The 25,960-nt window shown below is 34.5% G+C and overlaps 1 protein-coding gene and 1 long non-coding RNA gene across 3 annotated transcripts in view; one reads left to right on the forward strand and one right to left on the reverse strand.

The window, feature by feature from the left end:
- Window positions 1-25,960, reverse strand: part of LOC150022090 (WD repeat, SAM and U-box domain-containing protein 1) — a 429,825-nt gene that overhangs the window by 68,855 nt on the left and 335,010 nt on the right. Inside the window, exons 35-40 of the mRNA XM_090280155.1 lie at window positions 24,234-24,544; window positions 23,691-23,826; window positions 20,066-20,212; window positions 14,542-14,807; window positions 14,142-14,285; window positions 9,778-9,922 (exon numbers count right to left, since the gene is read on the reverse strand). Coding sequence (XP_090136281.1) covers window positions 9,778-9,922; window positions 14,142-14,285; window positions 14,542-14,807; window positions 20,066-20,212; window positions 23,691-23,826; window positions 24,234-24,544 — 1,149 coding nt within the window. The remainder of the gene's footprint in view (window positions 1-9,777; window positions 9,923-14,141; window positions 14,286-14,541; window positions 14,808-20,065; window positions 20,213-23,690; window positions 23,827-24,233; window positions 24,545-25,960) is intronic.
- Window positions 1-25,960, forward strand: part of LOC150022091 (uncharacterized) — a 60,450-nt gene that overhangs the window by 2,173 nt on the left and 32,317 nt on the right. The window lies entirely within an intron of this gene.

The following is a 25,960-nucleotide window of genomic DNA, read 5'->3' on the forward strand; positions in this document are numbered from 1 at the left end:
CTTAAAATATTCAATATATGATCAGTGAATTTATGTATATGTGATTTTTACAAATACCCATATTTTTCATATACTAAAGAGGTATTTTTAGGGAAATATTAATAGCAATTTGTACCAGGAACAAAAATGAGTAGGTGAACTATTACAAGTCTTGATATTGTTCAACTCTAAAAGTTGATATTATAAATAGCTAGAACTATACAGAATCCCTTATTAAGTTGTCTTATAGTGGGAATGTTATCAATTGATGTGCTCCAGCTACACTTATAGCTTGAAGAAGCTAATAAATAGCACCTGTTTTTCCTACCTGAATTCCATGCCAACATAGACGAAGGAGAAAAAGAGATGGAAATCAAGACACTTCCTTTAATATTGAAAACGTCAAGGCTGGAGAGGTAGGTGACAGATTCTGAACAATGGGCTTCCTAATTCTGAACCTCAGAATTTAAATAGATTTGCACACCTCATCACAGGAAGTGCAGGAAAACTTATCAGGCAGATTTTGCTGCCAGGCTTACTGCTGAGCCCAAGTGGACCAGAGTTCATGCTCCTGTAGCTGAGACAGAGCAGAGGGGGCACTGAGCTATTCAGGCTCAGTCTGTTATCCTTACCCCACCTATCAGAGTAGAGGCATAAGGAAAGAGTGGACTGATATCCTTTCACGTGGAAACACAAACTCAGGAGTAAAGAGCTACTCCAACCCCAAACACTCAGCAGCTTTTTCTTCTCTTCATTTAACCCATTGAGCCAGCCAGAGTGTGGCCATCCCTTGAAGGTACCAGGGGGCAGGCAGGGAAGTCTGGATTTTCTGGACTGTTTTGCCTCTAACCTTCATAAAGTCACTCCCCTAATGCCAGCTATTGTTATATTGTGAATCATTTTTAATCAATAGAGGTCAATTTGATTTTGCTCCAGAAAGCTCTTTAATGGATCAGAACCATGTATTAATTAAGTAGATTCTAAGGCCATTCTATACTCAAACCCTAACATTTACTCCCTAATGTAGTTCTGATTCTAAATTATGTGCAGCCATATTGTCCCAATTTGCTTATGAGAGATTCTGTTAGGAAGCAGCTAGGAATGAGCGGCCAGAGGGGAAATAAAGGCAGGGCCCTCGCCATTGCAATCTAACAAAGAATTTAATACAGGAGGCTCGAAGTAAAAGGAAGACATGTCTCACCAATTAACTCAGCAGTCCTGAGTTGGGTTTGATAAGATTGCCAGGTGTCCCAAGCATCACAAGCAAAATAGCACAGGAGGAGGGGAGTCCCTGATACTGTGCTGAGAGAAGGAGCTTCTGTAACAATGTTACTGACATTGCCGGGAATAGCACAGGAACAAGGTAGGGGAGTCCTTGAGATTCTATGCTGGGAAATGGAACCTCTGTAATAATTTCACTAACAAAGACAAAGAGCCTTTACTAACTGCGAAAGAAAGTCTTTGTAGCTGCACATTATTCCCAAGATTTAGAAGGGGGAGAAGATGGGGGACCTAGATACCAGCTGAGCTATATAACCCCAGAACCCCAATAGCCAGCATACTTAAAGAGTAGCTAAGTACCCACTGGAGCCTTAGCTCAAATGTATAGAATAAACTCACTAACAATCTTCTTTCCTCTATACATTGGGCATTTAGACTAGCTGGGTGCCTGCTGCAGCTTCGTGCTCATAAGTGTTTCATAAATAAACTTGCGTTCTCATTTCCATACATGTTTGTCTCTTCATTTGAATTACTATTCTCTTGAAAGTGAGACAAGAACTGAGGCAGGCAGGGGAGAGAGCCTCTTGACTTGGGTCTCTCCCTTCTGTAACAGTTCTATGAGATGAATGACTAAATTAAGATACTGTACCAACAAAATGACCAAAATATAATGAATACAGACTGCTTCTCATTATAAAATTCACAGGGTGAAATTAAAGACCAAAGGTTATTTGAAAATTGAAAGTCCAAAGTTATAAAAATTGAAGGGAATTTAAGTACATAAAATTCCCTTGTCCAAAGAAAACTACCCAGACATTTACTTTTCTGACTTGTCTCATGGAGATTCCATTGTGACAAATATGAAATCAATTATTTCTAGGACAAAAACTTTCACTGTTTAAACAATCTTTTTCACTTTTTTCTATTTAGAATAATTATACCCAAGAGATTGTTTTCTATCAGACCAATATGTACCAGGCCAGAATTCTCTTTTGTTCTGCCTGGAACATCTTTAATATGACTCATTTTCCCTGTGACTTCATAATTTCTCAGGCACATTCCCTTAGGAATCAGGCAACATCTGTGTCCACACCTACAATAATTGTATCACCTTGAAACTCAACAGTGAGCCAATGAGTCTTTTGTTTTTAAACAGCTTGACGTATAACTTATATGCCATATAATTCACTCCTTTTAGAGTATACAATTCTATAGTTTTTAGTATATTTACAGATGTGCAATTATCACCACAACCTAACTTTAGAACATTTTTGTTTTTGCTGAACTTTCTTGAAGACACCATTTGCAACACAAACTTTTAATTTAGATGTTCAATTTATCTATTTTTTTTTTTTGTCACTTGTGCTTTTGGTATATGAGAAATCACAAATATTCCTATGCAATTATTTTTGCAAGATATTTTTATTTTGACTCATTAAATTTTTTTTTCAATTACAGTTTACATTCAATATTACTTTGTATTGCTTTCAGGTGTACAGCATAATGACAAGACAATTGTGTACTTTATAAAGTGCTCCTATACATCCTTATAGTTTTTGCTTCTACATTTAGGTCTGTGATCCATTGAGTTAATTTGTGTATGTGGTGTAAAGGAGAGGTCTAACTTTATTCTTTTGCATGTGGGTATCCAGTTATTCCAGCACCATTTGTAGAAAAGACTGTTTCCTCCCTTTGAATAGCCTTGGCATCCTTGTCAAAATCAATTGGACATAAAAATGAAGGTTTATTTCTGGACTCTCAATTTTGTTTCACTGATTATACAACTCTCCTTATACTAGCACCACACTGTCTTGATTAATGTCACTATTAGTGCATTTTGAAACTGGAAAATGTTAAGTCCTTTGATTCTTTTCTTTTTCAAGACTGTTTTGGCTATTTTCTGTCTTTTGAATTTCTATATAAATTTTAAGAATAGTTTGTCAATTTCTGCCAAAAAGCCATCTGAGATTTTGATAAGCATTATGAATGTGAAGACCAATTTAAGGATTACTGGCATGTTAACAACATTAAGGCTCCCAATCCATAAACATGGTATGTCTTTTTCCATGTTTGTTTTCTTTAATTTCCAGTGTTTTAGTCTATAGGGCACACATTCACACTTTTGTTAAATTATTCCCAAGTATTTTATTCTTTTGATGCTATTATAAATGGAATTTTTTAAAAATTCCACAATTTTAATTGCTAGTATACAGAACAATTGATTTTTGTATATTGATTATATTGATCTTGAGGCATGCAACCTTGCTGAACTTACTTTTTGTTTTTATGGATTCCTTAAAGTTTTCTATATATAAGATCATGTCCCCTGCAAATAGAAATATTTTTACATCTTTCTTTCCATCTAGATGCCTTTTCTTTTTCTTATCTATTTGCCCTGGGTAGACTGTCCAGTATAATGTTGAGTAGAAGTGTGAGAGTGGACATCCCTGATATCGTAATATGAGGGGAAAGCATTGAATCTTTCACCATTAAACTTGGTGGGAGCTGTGTTTTGTCAATGTCCTTTATCTGGTTGAAATTCTTTCTATCCTACTTGTTTTATCATTAAAAGGTGTTGGATTTTGTCAAATGCTTTTCTGGAATCTTTTATATAATCATGTTGTATTTGTTATTCCATTGATAATAGCATATTATATTGGTGTTTGAATGTTACAGAGAGCTTGCATTCCTGGGATTAATCTCACGTGGTCATGGTATATAATTCTTATTCTATATTTCTGGACTCAGTTTGCTAGTATCTTTATGAGGATTTTTGCATCTATACACATTGGTCTCTAGTTTCCTTTTCTTGTGATATACCTGATTTAGGTATTAGGGTAATACTGGCCTCATAAAATAACTTAGGAGTGTTCATGTGAAGAATTGGCATTAGTTCTTAAATGTTTGGTAGAATTCAGTGGTGAAGCCATTTGGGGCTGGGTTTATATTTGCGGGAATTTTTAAAATTAATTCAATCTCTGCTTTTTATAGGTCTATTTGTATTTGGATTTTTTCTTGAGTCAGTGGCAGTAGTTTGTGTTTTCTAGGAATTTGTCCATTATCACCCAAGTGTTTAACTTACTGGCATTCACTTATTCACAGTATTCACTTATAATCCTTTTTATTTCTGTAAGGTCTATTGCAGTGTCTCCTCATTCTTGACTTTAGTAATTTGAGCCCTCTTTTTCTCAGCCAGTTTAGGAAGAGCTTTGTCAATTTTGTTGATCTTTCAAAGAACCAATTTTTGGTTTAATTGAAATTTTCTCTTCTTTTTGTATTGTTCCATTAATTTCTGCTGTAATCATTATTTCTTTCCTTCTACTTGCTTTAAATTTAGTTTGCTCTTCTTTTTCTATTGGAAGTTTGCAGTCTTTCTATTTTTTTTCCACAGAGGTATTTATAACTATAAATATCCCTCTAAGCACTGCTTTGGCTGAAGCCCTGTACAGTAGTCCCTTTCTGTATCGTGGTTCACTTATTGAGGCCTCACTATATTGCGGGATTTAAAAAAATATTATATTTAATTATTTATTGCGGATTTTTCGTTATATCGCGGGATTTTGCAGTACTGTATACGTATGTTGTTAAAGTTATGTAGGTTTAAGAGTGTAGAATATGTTTAAGAACATAAGTAGTGTTTATAAAAGTGTGGAAAAGGTTAATAAGGGACTGGGAACAGTTTATAAGTGTGTGGGAAGGGTTTATAAAGCCTTAAAAATATATATAAATACTAAAATAAATGTAAGGTTTCTACTTCGCAGATTTTCACCCATCGCGGGGGGTCCAGAACATAATACCCGCAAGAAGTGAGGGAATACTGTAGTTCTTTGCATTAATAAAATCTACCACTCCTATCATGCTTCTTTGGGTGGATTACAATTTGAGTCTCCGAATAACCTAAGGCATCTTCCACACAAATTCACAGCATCCCAAAATTTCACTGGGTCAAAAGTTCCTGCAGTCCCTCCATTTTTCTTGGTGTGTCTGTGTTTTTCAACATTAATTTCTCTAAACCAATATTTCCCCTTTGAACTTAGGGTGATATTAGCAGTCTTTTCTGACCAGGATAGATTACTTCAGTTTAGTCGACTCGCTTTCTCAAGATCCTCTTAATTTTTTATCATACTTTCCTCTATTGTATATTCTAGTTCTTTTCTAGGATTCCTTCTTAAGTGATGGGATATAGAAGAAGTGGGATGTTAAGCCTTACTGGGCCTACTTTTTTCTCCTCCTTCTAATCCAATTGTTTGATAGCCAGTCTGTGAGCACAAGCATAGGCTGGGATATGGTATAGTTACAATGAACCCCAATATCTCAGTGATTTAAAGCAACAAGGGTTTATTTCTTGCTTCTGCTCTATGTCCATTGTGAATTGGTAGGGAATTCTATTAACCATGGTTAATCAGGAAACAGGCTAACAGAACACGAGTTATTTTGAACATTACCGGTTACTCTGCCAGAGGTAAAAGAGAGAAATCAAATGCTTGGCCAGCAAGAGACACATACTTGCATTCAGAACTTTCTGGCCAAACTAGATGTCAAATGCCATACTCAGCACAAGGGGTATAGGAAAGGCAATTGCACCATGTGCCCAGGAAGGTAGAAACCCAGAAGTCTCTGATTTTATGGTATTAATGACTTTGCCACATGGTAATGTTGTTCCCTTTGAAAAGAAATTAGATCAAAGTTTGAGTTCCTCTTGAAAGGGGCTGAGGTCAAAGTTAAAGACCAGAGGGAAGCGATCTGGAGAGTTAAAAAGAAATTCCACTTTGCATTAGATGACCCACTTTTTTTAACATACTGAATCTACCTGAGACCTGTTAGGCCCTTTATTATTGACATGAGCCTCTTCAACATGCCCCAGAAAAGAGCTATACTCTCTCAAAACATCACCAAGCTTCACGATATCATTACAAAGTAATATGACTGCACATTGATGAAATTACACTCCAGATATACATACAATAAGAACTGTCGTTTTGAAAGCAATTATTTTGGACAATTCTATTATTGTGGTTACATAAAATATATTTAGAACCCCAATTTTGGAATTGCTTTCAGAGTGTGGCCCTTTCTTTTGAATATTCTCCTTGATAGGAAAGCTTTATTGGCAAACTTTTACTGAGTACCTTTAATATGTCAGATATTATATTAGATGTTTAATAAAAATGTGTAAGATACAGTTTCCTGAGGAACTATGTTAAGTGAGAATGAGAGATACACAGCCCATAAGAGCAATACCTTAGTTACGTGGATATGAATTCTAGCAGCTCATAGAAATTTTGAAAGAAGAAGAAAGCCAATTGCATCCATACACAATGGACAAGAATCTCTATGCATACAACATGAACATGTCAATAAACATATGACTAATGAGGAACTTTGAAAATATCCAGAATTCTAATCAGATGACTAGATAAAACTTTAAGTAGGCAGAGCTATGAAATGTGATAATCAAGAAATGCGAGCTATCTCAATTCTCAGGAACAAAAAAATGGGGATAGGCATCATGAAACAGAACAAGAGAGGGTGAGGGGCAAAATGTCCTGATTATGTGCATTGTCCAGCAGTTGTCATGTGCAGAAATTCCACTGAGGTGTTGTGGAGAAGGGCTGGTTTCCCTGCCCCCACCAACACCTGGATAAAACACTCTTCAGTACATCTTCCTCATTGTGTTGACTCTATGCTCACCTGGCATCTTTTAGGTGTGATTCAATCTCTCTGGAAATCTTAGTCACTGGAAAGCAGACAGGGTTAAATACAGTATCTACATAAAACAATAACTACAAAAAAAGGCAAATCAAAGTTGAAGTTGGTAATATGACTAAAGAAACTGCTTGATGTTTTTCAAAACATGGTATTCAAATTCAAAATCTGTAATAAATTATCAGTGAAAAATAATCTAGATAAATATTGAACATAAGCTGCGAGGAGTGTAAAGGGGCCATCTGGAGAATGTGGTTCCCCTTCCGTGCAGATCCTAGAGACTCTCACCGCAGTCTGTTAGTTATCTGTCACCATGCAACAAGCTGCTCAAACCTGAGTGGCTTAAAACAATAACAAATGCTTATTACCTCATAGTTTCTGTGGGTCAAAAATTCAGGGGTGGCTTAGCTGGGTGGTTCTGGCTGGGGGTCTCTTGTGAAGTTGCAGTCAAGAGAGTGGGGTTTAGTTATCTCAGTGTTTGACTTGGACTGGAGGATCCACTTCTAAGTTGTGACTGTCACAATGCTTGTGAGTTGGTGGGAGGTACTGGCTGGCCCTGAGGGCTGCTACAATGTCCTCACAATACAAGCATGGTTTTACCCAGGGATAACTTACTTTTAAAACAAAATCATCAATCTTGAAAAATTGTTCTTTTGCATGTGTTTAAGAATTTTATTACTTTTCATGAGCCCCTCATACACCAAATATTATCAAATAAACCACTTATATATCATCTAATATAAATTAACATAAGCATGTATCATCCCTAAAGCCCCAAGGAGCAATTGGCAGTTCTATAAACACAAAAACCACAGACTTTATTCACAGCACCACCTTGTTCCCAGCTCCACATGGTATTTTTGATTAAGCACCAGCCCCTTAAGGCATCACTGTGATATTTGGTTAACAGAAACTGACATATTTACACAATAACAGCTGATTTTCATATAAGTCTTCACAAACAGTCTAGGATTTTGGAAAATACTCTGACTTTAAAGCATTTTAAAGTTAGGAATATTTTCTTCAAGACTTTTCTGTTCTTCCTTTGCTATTAAAAGCCATTTTCTAAGAACATTATCTAAGGGCCACTTCTTCTCTAGGCAATAAGCTCCATGAAGGCCGGGGCCTGAGCCTGTTGTGCTCACCAGTGACTCCTCGGAGCCCAGCAAGGTATCACATCACATTTCACGGATGCTGCACTTTGTATCTCATGACTTACTAGACTAACTTAAATGATCAAAATTTCTTATTGACCACGGGGTTATATGTCTACCAATGGAGACATTTCTCTGATCAAAACACCTTAAAAATGTATTTTAATATTTTCATATTGAAAATGTAAAAAAACCCAAAAACCCAACAATAAATCGTGGTCAAGAGAGGTTCAGAGACTCATGGAAGTCATATCACTTGACTTTAAACTGCCCTACCTTCCATCTAGCTCAATGGTCTTTGAATCACACTCTGCTGCTCCTCCCTTATGATTCTGTAAAAATCAAATTAAAATCTTTTAAAAAAACTATATTTTCAGGTTAAGAAAAACTAAAAACTAGTTTGTAAAAGTCTTTTATTGTATCCGTGCCACACATAGTAGTGAAAAATAACACTCCTAAAAAAAAGAATGCTACCTTTTGCACAACATTTTATTTTAAATAAAACTTCAAGTACTCTTACATAGGTACAAAAAAAAATCTGATCTATTTGCCTCCAACAGGCCACCACAACACACAGTAGATAAAACACAGTGGTTACAAATGTCTTTTAAATTTATTTCTGAGGCAAGGCAAATGGGAAGGAAATGCTTCTATGAAAAAATACTGTGTGTGTAGGAAATTGTCACAATTTTATTCCACATGGATACAAATGATTATACTTTAATTTAGGCCCTGGTGGCTTAAAGTTATATAACAAAATAGAAAAATGGAAAAACTAATATCCCCTACACCCTGTTTCAAAGGCAGGCACTACCAAGATCAAGGAGACGCCACAGTGTTGGTAGAGGATAATTACTGTACAAGCTGTACAGCTATAATTACCTTCAGACTAAAATAAAATGCTACAGTCCTCCTAAGGCATAAACAATAATGTCTGCAAACAATATATACACATAATACATATTTAAAACAAGACTTAATATAAACAATAATGAACAGTATATACATGTCAATTTTTCTTCACTGTCTTGAAATACAATTTAACTACACAAGTGATGCAGCAACATATATATATATATATAAATGTACTTGTAACTCTACAGTAAAGTTTATTTTTGGTGCTTTTATAGCACATTTGTGTAAACAGTTTAACTTGGCTTTGTTTTATATTTTAAAACATTCCTTGTTGTATTTTCAAGATTTAAAGCAATTTTCTAGTTCTTCCTTTTCACAGAAAACGAAGATTCTGGATGTGGTTTAATCATAAATAATCCATAAAATTAAATACATTCACTAAAAAATAAACTACAAAGTAAAAAAAATGAAAAATAGATATTTATTGAAAGGGAAAGGAGAACCATTTCCCATGTTAGAGCTCTGGTGTTGAATATTCAGTGCGATTTGATATACTTTAATTGCTATTGCACTATAACACCCTTTCCTTTGAAAATTCTTTGGGTGTGCTTCCCTGTTCTACCTAAATTAGTTGATAAATCACAAAAATCAATAACCAAGGGCCTTGGTTGTTGTAGGAGTGAAGCCTTTAAAAATGGTATCATTCTTCTGATACTTTTTTTTTGTGATACTTATTTTAAAGAAAAAAGTCATTATGTATGTGCCTTGCACATTTATATAAATACAGTTCACATTGCTGGTCTCATTTGTCCTTGTTTGAAAAGAAAAAAAAAAGAGAGAGATTATTATAACTTCAGCTCACTTTGAAAGTATCTGTCCACTTTTTTTCAAAATACTTCCTCATACTGTGGCCAGCTCTGCCTATATCAGAATCATCTTCATTAAATGTTTCACAGTTGTCAAAAACAAGCCTGACATCTAGAGCAAAGGATTCAGGGTTCGGATACCTGAAAGAAAACACATGGTTTAGAGGATACTTTTGTAGGGTGCCTTTGTTTTGTAACCAAATGAAGAGGTAATAAAAAGTAAAACTGAAAGGAAAAAGAAAAAGATTAGGATAACTGCGTTCAAAGTGATTTAAGACATTATACCCTCTTATACGTGGAACATTTAAAATACGTAATTGCATGTGGTCTGAATCATATACGTAGTATTAAAGATAGATGAAATGGAAAAACAGATTTCTCTGAAGATCAAGATATATTACAACTAACATTTCCCCCACATCCAATTTCCTGTTTGACCTGTATCACAGTTCTCTGTTATAGGACTCATCCCACTTGATGAATTTAACTCGTCTGATCAGCTGTATCACTTGTAGTATCCTACTGTCCACATTCAAAGCTATTTAGCTGCTCTAGAAATAATAGAAATGCTTCCTATGCAAACTACAGACATTATACTTGCTCTGTGGCTTCTACGTACATCCCAGGACGTGCTGCTCTGTTGTAAATCTTCCTCAGTTCCCATTTCTCTCCTCTCTTCAAATATACTTTTGCTTTGAGTATGAAGATCCAAAATGAGCAAGAAGAATGTGCTACCCCTTTACCTGAGATAACATTATGAGCAACTGACTTTCAACAAGAAGCACTGTGGCTTCAGTGCTTTTTCAGTGGGCTAGCCCACTTCCCCTCTCTCTGTAAGAACATGAAGAAGAGAGCACAAAAGTTGAATCTGCCTAACCTTGTTGGTAAGAAAGGGGTGGTTTGGTTCATCTCAAGACAAATCAATACATTTTGAAAGGAAGCTTTGGAAATTCAAATTTAAATTAATTCTAACTTATGATAAGCTGGATAACTAAAATAATTTTCCCATTAGAAATATCTGCGAAACACACTAAAGTTCTGAGGCCTGATAAAAGTGGAATTATTTCTTTGATGAAATGCCTTGTACAGTTTCCACTCCCTCCTTCTTTTCTTAATATGTGCAAAAATATTAATGTAATGGGCTCACAGAGTTAATTCAGGCCTTATCTAACCTTTTGCATTCCTTTTCTTCTGGGATTTTTTATTTTTTTTTTATTGAGATGAAATTCATATAACCTAAAATTAACCACTTTAAGGCAGACAATTCGGTGGCATTTAGTACATTCACAACACTGTCCTATCACCACCTCTATCTAATTTCAAAATATTGTCGTTACTCCAAAAGGAAACCCTTTATCCATTAAGCAGTTACTCTCTGTTCCTTCTGATTCCCATCCTTTGGCAGGCACCCACCTGTTCTGGATATTTCACATAAATGGAATCATATAACATGTGTAGGAATAATTTTTATAAAACATTATGAAGTTACTTTGAGAACTACTTATGTCTTTAGGCTGTTCCTTACTATAAGAAAAGGTTAATGATTTATAATACTGGGGAGTCTGGAATCCAAGAGAGAATTCTAGATGAGATTCTAGGTGAAATAAGTCCAATCCCACACTGTGTCCTTTTATAGAAGGATGGGCAGCTAATGAAACCCAGAAAGATTCATTGAAGTAGGCACTTCACCAAACCCTCTATTGTATTAATTTCTAGTTTAAAATTTTGAAATACTATTTATGGGTTTTGGTTCCAACACATTAGTTTGGGTTTAACTGAGGAGACAGTGCACTGAACGTGGCCTCCCACACAGCTGGCATCACAGACAGGATTCTAAGGAACTGTTTCTCTCTCTGCCTGCCTCCACGTGACCTCCTCCATTCACCAGGATTCAGTCTCAGAAGGGAACTTTGATTATGTAGCTCTTTTGGTAATTTTGTCTTAATGTGTAAGGCTTTTTGTTTTGGGGATTTGGGGGGATTGAGGCTCATCCTCTCTAGGAAAGAGAATTGTGGAAGTTAAAGCCATGAGTTAACTTAAACATGATCAAATCTCCCTGAGTAAGTCTTGTCCTTTACAATGTTGATTGTAAATCCCCTTGTGCTACCCTTTCTTTTTTTTTTTTTTTTTTTTTTTTAATGCCTTTTGGTACTTCTGCCATTTTTTGTTTCATTTCTTCCACATTGGTGAAACTTTTCCCTTGAGGATTTTTTTCATTTGTGAAAACTAAAAAGAAGTCACTCAGGTAACATTGGGTGAATAGTGAGGGTGCTGCATAGGAGTCATGACATTTTTGGTCAAAAACTGCTGAACACTCTGAGCAGTGAGGGCAGGTATGCTCGTAAATTGTCCATCATGAAATGTGCAAATGTGTTGAAAGGGTCTTCAAAACAAATTCACTGAAGCAGAACTCAGCCTCTCACAACAATGACAGCTGGTGCATTGATACAGATGGGTTCCTAGAATACTCACCTAGTGGGGAAGTCTGTACTACAAAGGCCCTACCCTCCAGATGATAATTCTGGTTTCTTTTTGGGGTCCCTTCTCATACACACACCCACAATTATTAGGGAGAAGAGTGGAAAGGAGGGGAGAGTAATTACTTTAGGTTGAGTGGGTTTTTCTTAGGCAGTGGCACTTGAGTTGAGTTCTAGTGAATGAGAAGGATCCAGCCATGTAAAATGTAGGGCAAATGGTGGTCTAATGAAGTCAGTAGAGCTTGGGCAAAGGCCTTAGCTGTAAGGAGAAGGGAGGTATTTTTTTTAAAGTTTATTTTATTCTTATTTGAGAGAGAGGGGCAGGATGGGAGAGAGAGAGAGAGAGAGAGAGAGAGAGAGAGAGAGAGAGAGAGAGAGAGAAACTTCAAGAAAAAGTTGTGCTACCCTTTCTAAACATCCAATTATTTCGACAGACAGAAAAAGCAAAAGAACTAGTCCATATTCAGACAACAGCTTTCCCTGTTTGGTTCACATTAGAAGCAACAATTGTAATGATTATAAATGGTTTCTGAGTTTGGGCATGTCCTTTCTGTAATTTTTTTTTAAATAAAAAAGAAATAACCCTTTGAAAGACTAATGTTACAGTTTTTAAAGAAATAAACCAGTCATTTGGTTAATCTAGTAAATCATTTGCTATGAGAGAGACGCTGATTATTATGAGTTAAGTTCTACTCAACTCTTCTAAAGTGAGTGTAAATTATGGAGCACGGCAATTTTCACCAAAAGAATGCCCAGGAAAAGAACTAAATAATATACTGTATAATAATGAGAATAAGAATAGTGATAATGTAATTAAACTATATTTTGTAGTTATTCTCTCATGTAAAATTCCTTCTTCATATTTTCTGTGACTTTGCTTGAAGTGATAGGCACAAGTGACATTAAGCTAAACCGGGATGTAGGAATAAAGGGAGCAGGGGAGAATGGGAAAGAAAATACAGCTCTACAGCCGCTGGCCATTCACATGTGGGATGCCTTAGTGTGGGCTTGTTCTGTTTAGTGAACAGCCTTATCCTTGTGGCTCCAAGATGGGCCAGTGCAGAGAACCAATTAAATCCCATTAGCAGTTGCTACTCTCTGGCAGGAGTCTGGTATAAGTCTAACAAAGATACAGTCCAGCTGTGGTCAGAAGTCACTCTTCAGATAGGATCACAAAGAGAATATGGTAAACAGTAGCAAATAATAGTTTTCTTTCACATTTAATACATACATTTTTAATATTCTCCAACTAATAATAAAGCTTTACATTAAAAAACAATTTATTGTTGAGACTGAGAGAGAGGGGGTGGGGTGCAGTGAGAGATGCACTTATTTATGTATTCATTGGTTGATTGATTCTTGTATGTGCCCTGACTGAATATCAAGCTTGCAACCTTGGCACATTGGGATAACGTTCCCACCAACTGAGCTACCCTCCAGGGCATTATAAAGCTTTTAGTATTTAAAAGTTCCAATGATCTTCTATCTCTGCATTGAAATAATCTGAAAATATTAAAGAATCAATTTTTAATAAATCCATATGAGAGGATGTCAACACTCCACTGATGCATAACACAAGCTCCAGCTTACCTGCTACTTACTTACTCTGAGAGGCTTCCTTGATACTTTACCTCCCCGGCTTAGTTTGGTGCCCTTCCAATGTGGAAAGCAGCTCATCACACTGCTTTTTAATCGTTTAAGTAATTTTGATTGACTTGTCATCCATGCCATACCACCACCCTAACCAAACACACACACACACACACTCCCCCCACCCCCAAAGTCATGGCTTCTGTCTTGGCTGTAAATTAATGTAATTTTGGCTCTGGAAATTATCTAGCACTTATCCAGCAATAAATATTGAACCAAAATGATTTACTTACTGTCCACTACTTAATTTCTCTCTAACTGTAGAAAAATCCATAGGCTTCTTAATAACTTTCTTATAACCGGGAACAAGTTTCAAGTTTACAGGAAGTAGAAAAGGCCATGCATCCTCATGAGTTTCCATTTCAGTAAGGATCGTACTAAAGAAAATAATGTTTGAAATTAATATTGATGCTTTAGAATTACCTATTTTATTAAAAATTCAGCTTTATAATCTTTCAAGAATGTAAATTATTTTAAAAGGTATAATAAAAGAATACATTTAATTATACTATAAACTTTACATTTTCCTATTTGCACAAATTTTCAGAAAGTCACCTTTTATATGGTAGAAGGTTTCTAAACAAATAAAATGAGATATCATGAATACATAGTACATAAAAATTGAAGTAATACCTGCAAAGAGCTAAGTCCTTAGAGTCATCTCTTTTCGGTTTCTTAACAGAAGCAAAACTCTCTTGTTTTGATAAGTTAATGGAAGTATTTTCCTCCATTTTTCTTTTTTTCAGGTCTTTGCTTCCTTTTTTTAGTGAACTACTTGTGGATGCAGAGTCTTCATCTTCAGTATCCCCTATTAAAGTTCCTTTCTTTCCTTTCTTTGAATCATTCGTTTTTTTCCCTTTGACATGAAGTTTTTTGAATTTTAGAGTTTGACCACTTGCCTTTAATTAAAATAAAAAAGGAAATGAGGTTTAACAAAAGATGTTGAAAGTTAATAATTTTATTATTTTCAAAAGAGATCTATGAATTTGTTCTCTCATAATATAAGGCTAAAACCTATTAACCATGAAAAATCTATCTAAGGAAATCTTAAAACTTGAAGATGCTGATCTCATGGTAATACATCTTTACTACAAAACTTATCAGGAGTATTCCTTTAGATCACTAACTGAATGAGATTAAGTACATTAAAGGACTATCTTTTAGAGAACAATGTAATTAAGAACAAAGAGGAATAGAAATAAAAATATAGAGCTTGTTAATAATAAAGTTAAGGAGGTAATTGAAAAGCTAGGCCAAGACATAAAAAATAGTTCACGAAGTATCACTAGAGAAAAAGTCCCTTGCAAGATCAAATATATTGGAAACTGATTTTTTTTTTCTGGATAAAGAAAAAAATTGCTATAAGAAGAGAATTCTACAAACCTGTGGTCCCTAGGTGTGGAAAAAAAAAAAAAGTGGTGAAGGCTGAGGAAGAAAATAAAGAAACAAAAAACGTCTGTTTTGAGGAAAACAATAAAGAAATAGTATAAAAGGTTATATTTGGAATCAAAGCATATAAATTCCAGTATACTCTGTCAGTAACTAGCTATGGAACTTTGTACAAAAGTTTGTATGAGGCCCTATTTTTCTCAGCTGTAAAATAAGCAACATAATTGGTAAGGTCATTCAAGCTCTCAAATTACATGAAAAAAAAATCTCAATGTGACCTTATGCAGTTGATATAACAATGAACTTCCCCTCCCTCAATTTAGAAGTAGGAGAATAAGACTGAACTTTTAGTTAAATATTATAATAACTATAATAGGTTATAGAAAGTGATATGCAAAGTCACTGGTAATATATGGTTTTTGTTTTGATTTTCCAGAACAGTGTTTGCCTTTAAAAAAAATTTATTTTCTCTCTTACACAAACTGTTAAGAAATCTTAGACTACAGAGTCAATACTTAATCTAGCCATAATTTAAAGTTGGCTGTATTCTTGAAATAAATTTGGCTGTAAACATTTCTTTGGAATATTTCATATCAATTTCTTTGAGGATCTCATGATCTCTTCTAGTAATATTTTTGGTTAAGTCGTTCTTCATCAAGCAATTAAAAATATTTGGTTCTAGAACACTTTGTAAAGTACAAGACTGTCTTACCAATGTGCTGCACATCTGAAACTAATACAAAATAGTGTTGAATGCAAACCATAATTGAAAAATAAAATTAAAAAGGTCTGATTCTCTATTGCCGGGCTAAAAGTATACTTGAAATATTTTAACTGACTAAAATAATAAGGCAAACCATAAATCTAACACCTGCCTCATACCATATCAAAGAATCACTACCCCTAGTCACCAACTAAAATAATTAAAATATTTCTTTTCCAATTAGTTTATTCATTTTTATGCACCAGGATTTTATTATTTTGAGTTTTCGTACAACACTGAGCTTTTAGCACTCTGAAATTATAAAAAAGAGAATGCTTAATATAAGAAAAGTACATTTAATGAAGATTAAATTAAGCTAGATTGATTAGTAATTGTGTTGCTTAAAAACAACAAAATTTCATGAATTATAGGCCAACACTTCTAGTTCCTATTTGAACTAAAATATTACTTGGGGTCATTTTCTAACAATTAATACAGTAAGAAAACATGACATTTAAACCAAAGAATCAAAAAACTTGTATTTCTTTAATAAATGATGTTTATCACCTTATCGCAACAGAGCCTTGCACGTACACATACTTTTAAAAGTACGTTTTTATATTATTACTCTATTACCTGATTACTTTGTTCTGGACAGAGCTGCCCCCTTGCCATCTTTTCTATCTTGTTAAGAGCCCAAATTCAAAAAGGAACTTCAGTATGCCTTAAACAGAATCTATCAAATTACACATACAAAAGCACATTTCTATTATGTTTGTATATTTATATATCAGACATGAAGTGGTGGCTGACAGGCTGTAAGCAGCCCACAGCCCATGTGTTGTTGCTTGGTTCATATAATGCTGTAGAAATTCTGAATTTGTTGCCAACATTTAACATTGAGAGGACACGCATAAAGGTCCCTAATCCTGAAGTACTGGTAGGTCCTGGAACACTGGCCCACATGTCTCTATGACAACAGTTGGCTAGAGTTGAGTGATGACTGCCATTTAATGGGGGCATGACTTTCCTGTTTGTCAGTCCCAACTCTTTTGTGTTATTTGCCTGGCTTCAATGCAGTTTGAGACATGTATGGTGTGTCTATGAGTGTATATAAATATGTATATGTACAAGCACATCTATCTGATTCTGTGTTTCTGTGATTACATATAAGTACAATAAAGTGTCTGCATATATGTTGGCATGCACACACACATACACATGGAGTAAATATAATCACAGTGATCTATGCAGAAATAGCCACTTGAGAGTATAGTATAAATATCTGTAGATAACAATACATTACTGGAAAGACTTTAAAACCTTAATTAAAAAAATCCTTGTATCAAAATCAAATGTTTATAATATTGTTATACTGCTGTAAAAAACATAACATCTAATTCACTACATTTAATAAACAAAAAAGCAGCGGCTTAGAGAGCTGCATTTACATAGAAGGGTTTGGATGAGAACATAGAACTGATGTCTCCTAGTCTACTCCTTCAATGATAGCCCAAATTCAAATTTAAGCACATTTATTGAAAACAAAACCTCCTATAGCCTATCAGGTATCTTCAACACTTAAAAATGCCTATTTAGATGATATCTCCAGTACTTAATACACTGACTGGCTAATAATTCATAAAGTATTAGAGAAACTATAACTTAACAGTTATGAAACTAAAAGATAGTTTATGTATAACCAGTGTAGATAATTATTGAATTGAATTCATCTACATATAACAAAAATGATCAAGTAACAAAAAATAAAGAAGCCATTATTAGTGAAAAAAATGCCATATGGGACCTTCTGCTGTTTTGTAAAATATAGTTTATATAAACATGTCACAGTTTTAAACATTTCACACCCATGGCCATATCTGATCCTCACAAATTCCTGTAAAGCAGATACTGTCCCATTTTATAGATGATAACCCTGAAGCTAAGAAAGCGCTCTAATGTTGACAGATCAGGGAGGTGAGAAAGTCAGCAAAAGAGACTGAAAAGGAGCAAAGGAAAAATGAGTATGGTTTCTCCGGAAGCCAAGGGAAAAGAGATTCAAGAAGGAAGGAGTGCTCCCCTCTATCAACTGTAACTGATAGCTTTGATGAGGCCTAAGCACTGATCCCTGGATTGAGCAATGCGGATATCATTTGTGGCCACGGTAAGAATAATTCTGGAGAAGCTGTGGTGGTGAAAATCGAACTGAAGTTCAAGATTGAATTGAAAGAGAGAAACTGAAGAGAACCAGGACAGAAAACTTTTTAGGAGTTTTACTGTAAAGGGAAGAATAGAGAAATGGGGGAAGTGGAGCTAGGAAGTAGTGTTTAGTTTTCTTAAGGTAGGAGAAGTAGCAGCATGTTAGTAAGCTGTTGACAAGAACCCAGAGGAGAAAGAGAAATTGATGCAGGAGAAGAGAGAACTGCTGGAGCCGTACTCCTAAGGAAGTGAGAGGGGCCGGGATCTGAGGCACACATTGGGGAATTGGTTTATTTAGGGCACTAGCAGCTCATGGCAACATCAGAGAAGCCCAGATACAGGAAGGGCCACAGGTGTGGTGTTGGGTCCTTGTGGTATTTTTTTCTAATGGCTTGTTTTTAAGTGAAATTGGAGTAAGGTCATCAAACCAGAATAAGAATGGAGACAGAATTAAAGGTAAATCATCACGCACCATTTAAAGCCCTCTTAATGCCTTCAGTTTAAAGGGCTGGGTTTTTTTGTTTCCAGCCACATTCACATTTAAAGATACGGGTGCTAGAGAAGTCAGAGTGTTGGATTAGTCAGAATGCTGCTTTTACTAAGTGAGAGAGAGACAGAGGAGCCACGGATGGTTGCAATGATTGGGATACTGACACATAAGCTAGAGTAGGAGGACACAGGACATGAAGTGAAAGAAATAGTGAAAAGGTCTTAAGATAAATGAAGTGAAGGTTCTGATGAAATCAAAGAATTGTTGGAGTGTTAGAGCAGACAGGAAAGAAAACAGTGGACAGATGGATATTTGAAACTGAGTTTATGAAGGCAGTAATTACTGGTAATGATTAGGTCAAGAGATTAAACAAGAGAGTGACCGAGGTAGGGAGCACCTAGCAGAGTCTGGCCCTCCATACATGCTGACCCTTTCATATTTGTTACTCTTTATAACTCTAAAACCCATTTTCCCCCCTATTTTGTCATATTGCTTCTCTTTAATCAATTGGTATGAGAGTTCAAAAACTGGAGTGACTTAAAATGCATATGACCTAGCAATTCTACTCCTAGGCATACACCCAAGAGACGTTAAAACATATTCATAACAAAAACTTGTGTATGAATGTTCATAACAGCTTTATTCATGTCAGCCAAAATATGGGAACAACCCAAATGTCTATCAACTGATGAATGGATAAACAAAATGTTGTATATCCATACAATAAAATATCATTTGACTATTTAGAAAGGAAACACAGATACATAGTAGAACATGGACGAACCTTGAAAATACTGCGCTAACTGAAAGATGTCAGACACAAAGGCACATATTATTTGATTCAATTTATAATGTAATAACAGGAACAGGCAAATCCATAAAGATAGATAATAGATAAGTGGTTGCCAAAAGCTGATGGGAGGAGGGAAATGGGGAGTGATTGCTAATGGGTACAAGGATGGTTGGGTGGGGGTGTGGGGGTGTCTTAAAAATGTCCTGGAATTAAACAGAGGTGATGGTCATACAACTTTGTGAATATAGTTAAAAAACACTGAATTGTACACTTTAGAAAGATGAATTTTATGGTATATGAATTATATCTTAAAATATTCTCATTAAACTCTTCAATTAACATAAATAAACTCATAGATACAGACAACAAAGCGGTGGTTACCAGAGAGGAAGGGGAATGGAGGGAGGGAGAAATGGGTCAAAGGAGTCTAATATATGGTGACAGATGAAAACTAGACTTTTGGCAGTGAACATGCTATAGTGCATACAAATATCGAATTATAATGTTGTATACCTGAAACTTACAAAATGTTAATAACCCATGTTAACTCAATTTTAGAAGTTTAGTTTTAGAATAGTCTTACCTTAGCAATGCAAGCTGGACAAAACCAGTCCCCATCTGGTATAGTTGTAATCTTGGGTCTATGGCAGTAGGTATGACAGCCTTTGTCACAGCCATCACAAAGGAGAAGCAGTTCTTCATTATCACCCTTTCGACAGATTTGGCAGTACTATAATACATGAAAAGTCACTTAAAGTTAATATTCTGCAATGAATAATACTTATCAGGATATTGGACAAGCCATAATTCCTAGTTTATATTAGTAATGAACATTCCGCTTGCTAACAAATATACAGTAGCCATACACATCTATGTATCTCTCGTTACACAGATATGGACCACATGACGGGGTGAGCAGTTCAACTGGGGTAAATGCACATTTCAGTTACACTGCAAAGAACAAAGCTAGAGGTCAAGTGCCTGCACACACTTCAGAAGCATGTACACGTTAACATATGAAATAATTAACATGACATTAGAGCACATAAAGCAATGAATAGCTTTAATACATGGTGTTTTAATTTTTTAATAATATTTCATCTTTTGCTTATCTTAGTATCCTCATGACATCCTGAGAAAGAAATGAGTAAGAGTTAATTTTTACGATTAAAATTAGGATTAGCATTAGTATCAGAATTATATATAACATTTAATAATAAAAATATGCTCCCATATTTTGACCAAATTATCCATCTGTTTTTTGAAGTTGATTTAAAAAAATGTGTTCAAACTAGGACACTTTGGAAATCAACCCAAATCAAACATGTATCATAAGTGTAGAAAATGGATCCTACAAAGTGGAATCTAAGGTAAAAATTGATACAATAATTAAATTAAAGAATTTAATAGGTCATGATTTATTTTCTAGAATTAAAAATAAAATTGCTTCTTCTCTGCTAAAATGTTTCTAATACCATTAAGAACTTCAAAATCTATAAAAAGAAGATTTTCCTCACACATACATATTCTGTAAAACAAGTTTCACAAAGGAAAAGAAGAAAAGTTAGACAAGTAAAAACTTTCAAGTGGGTTTAAAATATGGTATGTACTAACATTATATTTTGACATTTAGTTCATAGTCCCAGTCATGGTAGAAAATGTTCTACAATCAACATATTTAAAATGAAAATATTTAAACTGTAAATCACGTACACTAATTAATAGTTATGTATTTATATACTCTTAAAAACAAAATAGCTTAACTGTTCTAATTTCATTTTTTATTCTCAATATGATTAATCAATTTGGGAAAGACTAAAATGGTGTTATACAATATAAGTCAATATATACACCAATGATAGCTTAAGAATCTTATCAAGATGGCAGACATACACTATTCAATAATAACAAATTTCTATCAAGTATAAGTAATAAATATATTACTAAAATTGATCACTTCTGAGCCTTTTGGCTAAGATCAAGTATAATACTAAAATTGATATGTGTAGTAAGAGCAACAGCAGCAGAGTTTAATGTTCCAATAGTATTTATTTTATGAGCTTATCAAAACCACATCGTTAAATACCTAAAGAGGGTGTTCTTTTTCCAAATTTGAGCTATAGTTTTAAAACTTTTCTGTAAAAAATTCACTGAGGAATAACATTTGGAAGTTTATATTTAAATCCCTGTAACAATAAAATTTAAAAATCAGAGTAATGAACATTAAGTAAAGTCTATTTTCTATAATAGATAACTAAAAATACTATAAAGTCTACCTTACATCTCACATTTTTGATTTGAAAAGTTTTTTTCTGACACTCATTAAGAAAGGGTGATAGATATCGAGCTCCTAACACTTTTGAAAAAATCACAGTAATAGCTCACAATATATTAGAAAAAGTTTATTAATATTTTCTATTAACTCTTGTACAAAAGATAGTAAATGTTATCTATTGTTTAGCATTAATAAATATAGAGCATAGTGTGGGCAGAATTATTTGGAGACAAATTGTAACAGCTTCTTCTGTCCTGGTAAGCTTTGTCTCTGGCAAAGAAGGTATTTCTAAAGATACTGAATACTTTAACATTTTGTTATGACTTATTATAAGGATTATTATAGGTACTGTTACATTTCTAATTAAAGGCTACAAAGTGCTCATTAATCTTTGAATGAGACTCTGCCTTCATTTTAAGGTAGTTTCATAGCAAATAATGTATTGTTAAGCATTAAAAAAATGAAATAAAGATTATTAGAGATGGAGTTATATAATGATAAATGTATTTAATAACATGGTAAAGGTTTATGAATTTGCAAAAAACAAAATAAAGTTTTAGATAGCAGATAGTAAGTATACCAATATAAAGGCAGATTTTGGTGCAAGTTTTGAGTTTCTCTGTGTAGGTTATAACAAAACTAACCACATCACGATGACTGTTTTTGTATAGGTTAGAAAAAAAACTGAATTTCATTTTAATGTAGGGATTCAACACTTTTGATTCATCATAGCCTAGATTTCACCAAATATACTTGAGCAAGAGACTTGAAAACTCGTTTTAATGCTAATTTTTAGAAGAAAAATTTTTACATAGTAAAAATCCTACTAGATGAACTATAAACAATGCCTTCCATTTTATGGTAAATTATAATCTGGGTTTGGAAACACCTAAATTTGAGAATATTGTGAAATCTGCAGATTCATCATTCCATGGACATTTTAGGAAGAAGTGGAAAACCACAGAAGAAACCAAATGTATTTGTATAGAATGAATATTTGAGGAGTCTAAGCATAGAAGTAAAACTAAAGAAAGCTAAATTATTTAAATATCATTTTTTTTTCTTTGAGGAATGATTATTTTAAGTAAATCCTTAGTTCTTCATGAAAACAAATCTTATATATTTGGGTTTTAAAGCAAACCTGTAATTCAAAAGCAAATGTTAAAGTAATAATAAAGGTCTACATATAATAGATATTTCGATAAATGACAATACGCAAGAGGGACATGTACATGATTTAAAATAGATATTTCTCTGGAAAATATATGATATATAGCTTTTATTTTGAACACATAGCATTTGGTGTTTGGTACAAAGTATAAGCCACTACATGATAATAACTAATTGAGCTTGAACAAATACCATGAAAAACCAGTTTTAGTTGGAGTAAATAATAAAAAAGATTTGTTCTTCATGTCATCTACATCAGAGGCCAACTACATTATATCAGTGTATGAAGGAAGAGCTCTCTGCTGATTTTGTATTTACTTATTTAACTATTTCTTAGGATTAAAAAAGATGAAAATTGATAGAAATATAAAGATATTTTAGAAATATATAGAATATATATAGCTGGTAACATTACCAACTGGAATGCTTGCAAGAGTGAAAGGGCCCTCAAATATTTAGATTAACAACTATTATGATGACAGAATGTAGAAGACAATTTCAGCCAGAGTTATAAACAATATTCAATGAAGAGAGAAGCAACATGAAAATAAATAGATAAAAGATAACACATTTGGTAGGTTCCTTCAGAAAGCTTAAAATAAGGAAAAAAATATCAAACTATACAGTATATGAATAAGCAAACTCTCAAGTACAGCATACATTATTTTGACAATAACTAATGTATAATTAAGAAAGATCTGAAGGTTGGAAAAAACAGGACAAAGTAAATTAGTTATAGTATTTCTTAAATGAAAACACTTACAACTTTCATAATTGATTTTTCCCATGCTATTGATTTCTGTAACTGCTGAATGCACAGAGCTACCTGTGCAGCACTGCGAGCTTCTGACAATGCCCTTCTCCATACCCTGAGCCCTGGAGCAATATCCTCTTCAATTCTGCATTGAAATATAGAAAAATTAAGTAGGTCATGTCTACATTTATGGTCACTGAATGTGAAACAATCATCACACTGAAAGCCAAGCAATGACAAAACATGGAACAGCCAATAAGTATAAGGTTTAAGCAACTAAATTTGATGTAGTGCACAGACTGTGGCTACGTGCCTCAAAGCTTAGTCACAACCAGGTAAATGTAAGATCACTTTGCAGGATTATCAACGCACATAACAAAAATAATGTTTTTACAAAGCACCATGCAAATAGCAATGATCCATATGGATCAAATAACATGATCCATATGGATCACAGACATACAAGAAGATACATAGATAACAGGCAATAGAAAATAGGCTCCAATTAGCAAAGAAGCACAATAATTTTTCAAGTTAATCTCAATAACCTACCCGTCACCATCACCACTAATGGATGGTGCAGGAGCAGGGACAGTAACTGTGCCCACATTATCCACTTTGATCTGAATGGTGGTACTTAAGGGGCTCTTCAGATACCTTCTTTCAATGTTCCGCTCCAAATCAGCCAGCCTGGTTACAGCTATATCTAGGGGGTTGTCACTCTTCCGTTCCAGTGCATGTGCACTGCTTTCTTCTTCGCCAGTAAATTCTCCATCATGCTCCTTGCACAACTTAGAGAATGACTTATGTTCAAAATATACCAAGTCCTCCCTTTCTGATGCAGGCTCTGGACACATCCAACCCTATATATCAAGAGAATAATGTTATTATGGTTTTCTCTCAAAGTGCCTGGTGGGTGAATTACCTTTATTAAAGTACAGCAGCAGACAGCAGCAGATCTCAAGGATCTTTACTAAAGGTTTTACCTTGTGTTTCCTAATGGTGGGTAGGTAGAAACAAGAACAGAAAATTAAAATAAGCAGTTGTAAGGAAAAAAAAAACTTTAGACATATAAAAGGATTAATGAAAATCAGCAGATGCTTGTTAATTTCATGGGACCATGTAAATGGAAACCTCTCGGTAGTCTCTGAACTTTGCTCTTCCTTTCCATGTTTATTTTTTCCCACCACTCTTTCACACAGGTCCTTGTACTCACCATGTTTCCTTCGGCTGCAGGAGCTTTGCATAAGCTGTTACGTTTGTCTGTATAGCTTTTCCCTGTTCCTCTTCACGTAGTTAACTTCACTCATCCTGCAGTTCTCATGTTAATATTTACATCCTCAAGGAATCTTCTCCTGACCTCCGTTAGGGGGTGTATCTCCCAATCCAGGCTTCTCATAGGACCATATAATACTCGCTAGTCTTGTGATAATCACAACTTTATACTATTGTGATTATTTAACATCTTTCTACCTCTAAATTCCATGAGAGCAGGGACCATATCTGCTTTTACTTATTTGCAACTCAGCAAAGGCAAATAGTACACACACACACACACATGGGGGGAGGAACCCCAAAAAATCAGAATTATCTTCTGGAGGGTGGGCCCAATGTAGTACAGGCTTTTTTCACTAGATGAGTGTTCTAGAAACCCACCTTTATCAGTGTACCAACTGGCTTTGTGGGAGATGCTATGTTCAGCTTCAGTGAATTTTCTTTGAAGACTCAACATTTTTGCCTATTTCATGATGGGTGATTTTCAAGCGTTCTTGCCCACACCACGTTGAGTGTTCAGCAGTTTTTGACCAAAAAAATTACATGACCCACCCCCAACCCCCTATTCACCTGATCTCTCCCTGAGCAACATTTTTAGGTGTCCCTGGATTAAAAAAAAAAAAAAAAGTCTTCAAAGGGAAATGTTTTGCTGATGTGGAAGAGGTGAAACAAAAACAGCAGGAGAATTAAAAGGCATCAATATCGACAGGTTCAAAAACTGTTTCAAGCAGTGAAAAAAATCTCAATAGGTTTAGTGCATCCAACGGGGAGTACTTTGATGCTGACTGAAGTTTAAACATGTAAAAATAAATACACAATTTTTTATAAATAAATTCCATTTTGGGGGCCCCCTTTGTGTGTATGTATATATAAATAAATGATATTATTATATAACTCAGCTTGCTTATATTGATCCTCTAGCTCAAAATCCTTAAGATTCTATACTGTTTAACATTTTAATTATGATGTGTCTTGATGTGGTCTTCTTTGGGCCCATCTTGTTT

This window comes from Furipterus horrens, unplaced genomic scaffold, assembly GCF_987537825.1.
Source record: "Furipterus horrens unplaced genomic scaffold, mFurHor1.1.pri manual_scaffold_1, whole genome shotgun sequence".
NCBI lineage: Eukaryota > Metazoa > Chordata > Mammalia > Chiroptera > Furipteridae > Furipterus > Furipterus horrens.